The sequence below is a fragment of the Protomyctophum bolini genome, assembly GCF_963924005.1.
Source record: "Protomyctophum bolini genome assembly, chromosome: 5".
Lineage (NCBI taxonomy): Eukaryota > Metazoa > Chordata > Actinopteri > Myctophiformes > Myctophidae > Protomyctophum > Protomyctophum bolini.
In genome coordinates, this window is record NC_137866.1 from 20,072,516 (window position 1) to 20,078,515 (window position 6,000).

The 6,000-nt window shown below is 40.9% G+C and overlaps 1 protein-coding gene across 1 annotated transcript in view; it reads left to right on the forward strand.

The window, feature by feature from the left end:
* The window catches only part of LOC308314891 (metabotropic glutamate receptor 6-like), a 39,292-nt gene that overhangs the window by 8,726 nt on the left and 24,566 nt on the right, over positions 1-6,000 (forward strand). Inside the window, exons 2-6 of the mRNA XM_080762673.1 lie at positions 2,780-2,996; positions 3,260-3,395; positions 3,575-3,729; positions 4,940-5,080; positions 5,393-5,596. Coding sequence (XP_080618799.1) covers positions 2,780-2,996; positions 3,260-3,395; positions 3,575-3,729; positions 4,940-5,080; positions 5,393-5,596 — 853 coding nt within the window. The remainder of the gene's footprint in view (positions 1-2,779; positions 2,997-3,259; positions 3,396-3,574; positions 3,730-4,939; positions 5,081-5,392; positions 5,597-6,000) is intronic.

Genomic DNA, 6,000 nt, shown 5'->3' on the forward strand with positions numbered 1-6,000 from the left:
GAGCGATATGTGGTATACAGGCGTCATGGAAGGAAGGGAAGGGACAGCTCCACATTAAAATGGAGTAAATATGTAGTTCCAGGGACCCCCCAGAAGCAAATATTTTAGTTAAAAATGTTATATGTGTTAATGTTATATATTCAATGATTTGCGCCGCATTTTAACGATCTTTCTAAACTACGTAGCACACCAAAAGGGGTTAAAAGGCGTGTGTTTCCTCTGCCCTACATTCCTTCACTCATTCTGATGTTCTTTCATTATCTGCCGTGATATAGACTGATAGACTGATACCTGTCCATTTAAACTCTAGACGGGCCTGCCCCGGCCAAAGCGCCAGCACTCGCCCACAGTCTGCTGTCACTCATGCAGATGCGTGCACACGACCTCTCCCTTTTGGGGCGAGGTCGCTTACTCGCTTCTCGCCCTCAGGCGTCAGGCGCCTATGCACAGCTTTGTGTGTATGTCTGTCTATGAGCAGGGAATTGATGACTTTGATTGGCTGATGTATGACGATGAGTTTAACGTCGTTTAAAGTGCTTTTAATATTTAATATCATATTGTCTATGTCCCTCAAAGTTATTTTTAATGGTTTGAGCCTCAATCACCACTCTGATATAACCAGTCCTTCTCATTTCTTTCTGGACTTTGAAAGCAGTTTTAGCTGCAGTACCACAATGTCCTGAGGTGATGGGGGTGCTGATATACAAATTATTTAATATTTGAGTCATTATAATACTGATGCTAGATAAAACCAGGCTTGTTTCCATTCCATGCCAGCTTGGAAAATCAACAATGGTGGACATAAACAAAGTGGAAATGCAAATTTGGAACTGAAGAAGAGGAGGAATTATACAAAGTAGGGTGACAATGGCCGCAGTTACATGCAGGCTGATCATTCCGAATAAATACTTTTGAATAAAATACTTCGGAAGTAATGTTTTAGAGAGAGACTGTTGAAAACACACACACACACACACACACACACACACACACGGAGCAGTAAACAGGGGGGGACATCGCATTTATCAACTTTTCGCTGTGCGCCTCACAAGGCTATTGGGTTTATTTGTGATTCGTCTTTGCACAATGCATGAAATAACCGCTCTATGTGCAAACTCCTTGGATATGAAAGCCTTGGAGTTGGTGCGCCTTGGAAATGAGCATGCTCAGAAAGACCAGAATGAACTTGCATCCGAATGAGTATATACATGAGTCCAATTTTCTTTCAATCGCATTCAACATCGGAATAATCCGGCCAGTGACATCGGAATGGTTTTTAAATCGCATTGAGCATTTTCATTCGGATGTAAGTTTTTGTAGGTGTTTACATGACAACGTTTAATAGGATTTAACTTTTATTCGGAATTAAAGGGGGTTAAAAGTCCTCATGTAAACGTGGTCATTGATGACATCACGATGAGGACAAAATCAGTTGAGCTGTTCCTGAGAGCAATTGCCATTAAAGCACCTATATGATATGAAAGCCTGCTTGTTCAAAATTGGTTATTTGTGGGGATAGAAAACACAAATGGGAGCCCCAAAAACAAAATAAATTGAAAAAGTTGAATTTTATGTTATAGGTCCTTTAATACAATCAGATAGGACTTTGATGTTTGGATGTATGGGCTGTCTAGGCCACTCCGTAGGTGTTCCCACATATCTTCCGGGTGTGATAGACAATAGAGGGTATGATGTAAGTTTTTGTAGGTGTTTACATGACAACGTTTAATAGGATTTAACTTTTATTCGGAATTAAAGGGGGTTAAAAGTCCTCATGTAAACGTGGTCATTGATGACATCACGATGAGGACAAAATCAGTTGAGCTGTTCCTGAGAGCAATTGCCATTAAAGCACCTATATGATATGAAAGCCTGCTTGTTCAAAATTGGTTATTTGTGGGGATAGAAAACACAAATGGGAGCCCCAAAAACAAAATAAATTGAAAAAGTTGAATTTTATGTTATAGGTCCTTTAATACAATCAGATAGGACTTTGATGTTTGGATGTATGGGCTGTCTAGGCCACTCCGTAGGTGTTCCCACATATCTTCCGGGTGTGATAGACAATAGAGGGTATGATGCATACCCTCTATTGTGATGAAAGGTGCCGCTCACTTCATACGAGTGTGATTTTTCTTTGCTGGGGATGTTTAACATTTTCGATTCTCTTTTTCAGTTTCATTCCTGAAAAGAAGTTTGTTTCGGTTTTCATTTTTGTTCATTTAATCCGTTTCAAGACCTGGTGTGTACAATCATTTTGTAAATAGTAATAATCTGACTAGTAAATTCGGACTGTCTCACATAGGCTGTAATGTTCAAATAGTGAATCTTAGCTGTTGATAAGATGTTGAGAGTGACGAAAGGTGTTTCTCTCAGTATCTAAGAAGAGACCTTGAGTAACAGGGGTCTCGTCATTTCAACAATTTCAAGACAGAACCCACATGTATCAGCTTCAATTTCACATAGTATTTCTTATTATTTCATCAGTATTTCCATCCTTTATCCTGATTCCTGTATGAGTTCTATTCCCTTATTGGATAGAATTATTATCCCAACCTGAAAATGTTTTTTCTGTTCTTTTCTAAGAGCTGGAGAGACTCCACCCCTCTATACTCAACAAACAATCAAATTACCATACATGCGACAATTACAATCATAACTATATAGTTATACACACTACACAGTAACACTTATTTTAAAAATATCCCTTACATAACCATTAATTTTCCTTTTTATTCATGAATCTTTGTTAACTTGTGATCTTTATGGTGTTCCCCAGATTCCTCAGATCAGCTATGCGTCTACGGCACCAGAGTTGAGCGATAACAACCGGTACGATTTCTTCTCCCGGGTGGTTCCTCCGGACTCCTACCAGGCCCAGGCCATGCTGGACATAGTGAAAGCTCTGGGCTGGAACTACGTCTCCACGCTCGCCTCTGAGGGAAGTTATGGGGAGAGTGGCGTAGATGCCTTCATACAGATATCTAGAGAGGCTGGTAGGGTCTATTTTATTGTACTTTACTACATTCTATATTCTACCCATTTCCTTTCTTTGTGCTTTTCTGCGAATGGCACAGTACGATCGAGAGAAGTCAAGCTCTCTCTCTCTCTCTCTCTCTCTCTCTCTCTCTCTCTCTCTCTCTCTCTCTCTCTCTCTCCCCCCTCTCTCTCTCTCTCTCTCTCTCTGTGTGTGTTGTGTTGCAACATTCATGTGAGAGCTGCAGTCAAGTATCCTGAGGAAATCATATTTTGTCTGTAGGTGGAGTGTGTATAGCCCAGTCTATGAAGATCCCCAGAGAGCCCAAACCAGGAGAATTTGATAAAATCATAAAGCGACTCATGGAAACATCCAACGCCAGAGGAGTTATTATATTCGCTAATGAAGACGACATCAAGTATGTGTGTACACCTCTGTCTGTCTGTCTGTCTGTCTGTCAAAAATTCATTGCAGCTTCTACATGTTGAATGAAAGCTTGTTTCTGCCTCAAAATCACTTGAGAAGTTAAGAAACGGGAACATTTTATATAAATAATATATTTTCTTTACTTCATTTATACTAATTTCTTCCATGTAGGCGTGTATTGGAGGCAGCAAAGCGAGCCAATCTGACAGGTCACTTCCTGTTTGTGGGGTCTGACAGCTGGGGAGCGAAGAGTTCTCCGGTCATCGACCAAGAAGATGTTGCCGAAGGGGCAGTGACCATCCTGCCCAAACGAGCTTCTATAGACGGTACAATAATGAATGAATGATGCAATTCTGTTGTAATATTCTCCGTGCATATAGTAGTCCCAGCTTTCCACAAGGTGACATACCTTTTCCTGTTCAAATCTGATGCCAAGCCGATCAAATGAAGCTATGAGAAAATGAACTGGAACAACACCTTCTGGAAACCTGAGACTATATACAGTTATGCTTGAGCCTATTTGTAAAGTTGTTTAAAGTCAGACTGCGATGGCTTTTTTGGTCATTTTATTTGACTATTATTTGTCTGAAACGGAAGCCTGTATGTTTCTGAACCAATCAGAGCGACCCGTCCCTTTAGGCTATGGGATGTTAGCGGCTCAATCATTGCACCTGTGTGTGTGTGTAACACGGGCGCAATGATTGTGTGTAACAGTCCAACAGGTATTAGTCCGACACATGCGCTGCTGGTTAAAACTCACCCGTGGCTCCCTGTGAGGTTAGGGTTTGAGGTTGGGTGTCAACTAATGCCTGTCGGACTGTTAGTAAGTCGGAAACAAACACATGCACCCGTGTGGAGCAGCGCTACTGTTTGTTTGCAAGTGAGATTGAGACGGCCAGTCAAACATGTTTTATACTATGTGGCTAATTTCTAACCTATAGGGCTTTAACGTATGTCATGCCTTACCCGCAAGTATTAAACACTTTCCGTGAATTACGCATTTAGGAGCTTCCACTATGCGTAAACGTTATCTTGCGGCCACACAACCCACTGTTAATTTTTGCCGACTCCTATATTTGCGGCTGGAGGTGTGTCTGTAGGCGTGTTGATGCGCCTTTTCATATATTTGCTATCTTATACACACATGTGGTTTAGGACAACGGAAAGTGCCTCTTCAAACCACGCGTAATGCAAATCCGTGTGATAAAAGAATGAGCTCCTGATTTGCAGCTGCCTCGACGCAGAACATTCACAGCTCGTTCTCTCTTCATTCTCCACAAATCTCTGTGATTGTAATTTCCCTACAGTTTCTTACGGAAACCAGTGATAAAAGTTGGAGATCCATAATTTAGTAAACTAATTTAGTAAACACATTATTGCCACAAGACCAGGTGCCACAAGACCAGGTCCAGCACAAAGAGGAGAGCACACAGCAGAGCCAAATCACACACTTCTATAAAGTCACCCTGTGTGTGTGTGTGTGTGTGTGTGTGTGTGTGTGTGTGTGTGTGTGTGTGTGTGTGTGTGCGTGCGCAGGATTTGATCAGTACTTCATGACTAGATCTCTGGAAAACAACAGAAGAAATATTTGGTTTGCTGAGTTTTGGGAGGATGACTTTCGCTGTAAGCTGACCAGAGCAGGAATGAAAATGGAACCAGAGAGGAAGAAATGTACAGGTAGGACCTGCCTGTCAGAATACTTTCTGTTGCCATGTCTTATTTCCTGAAAAAGAATAAGCACATTTCTACAAGGTATGAGATTTATTATTATTATTATTATTATTATATATTATTTATTATTTTTGCATTTGGCAAAATCTAATTTGTAGGTTTGTGGATGAAATCAACTAATCAATGAATCGATAAAATCCAGGACTATTGGTCAACTAAGACAGTCCTAAACAAGTCTGTCTGTCTGTCTGTCTGTCTGTCTGTCTGTCTGTCTGTGTCTCTCTCTCTCTCTCTCTCTCTCTCTCTCTCTCTCTCAAGGAAATGAGAGGATAGGTGTAGATTCACCTTATGAACAGGAAGGTAAAGTGCAGTTTGTCATAGACGCTGTCTATGCCATGGCTCATGCCATCCACAACATGCACACTGACCTTTGCCCTGGTTCACCGGGCGTTATTTGCTCCAAGATGGACCCTGTGGAGGGACCGCTGCTTCTCGACTACATCAGGAGTGTCAGCTTCAATGGTAAGAATTTGGAATTTACACCTATTCTATATGTTCAACAATAAGGTTACGTTTTTGAGAGACTCTTCATTGAGGATGAAAAATGTATTCATTACCTGGGCAATATTATCCTTATTATATGTGCTTTAAGATCAACAATTTGCCATTCCAATTATGTACTTTCGTCAAACATCATTGTTGTGCTCAAACGGCAGATGTTTTTCAAGCACTTGATTCTTTATCAATCCGATTAATCATAATTCCAACAAAAAGTACCTGCTGTTATGCGTCTCCAAAGACAAGTGGCAAGGAGAGAGAGGGAGAGAGAAAGGAGAGGAAGAAGGCATGAATTCCACTAAGTGGCCTGCCTATTTCAATTATTGCTGATAGAATATCAGCAGTATAATAAAAAACACAGTGTGTTC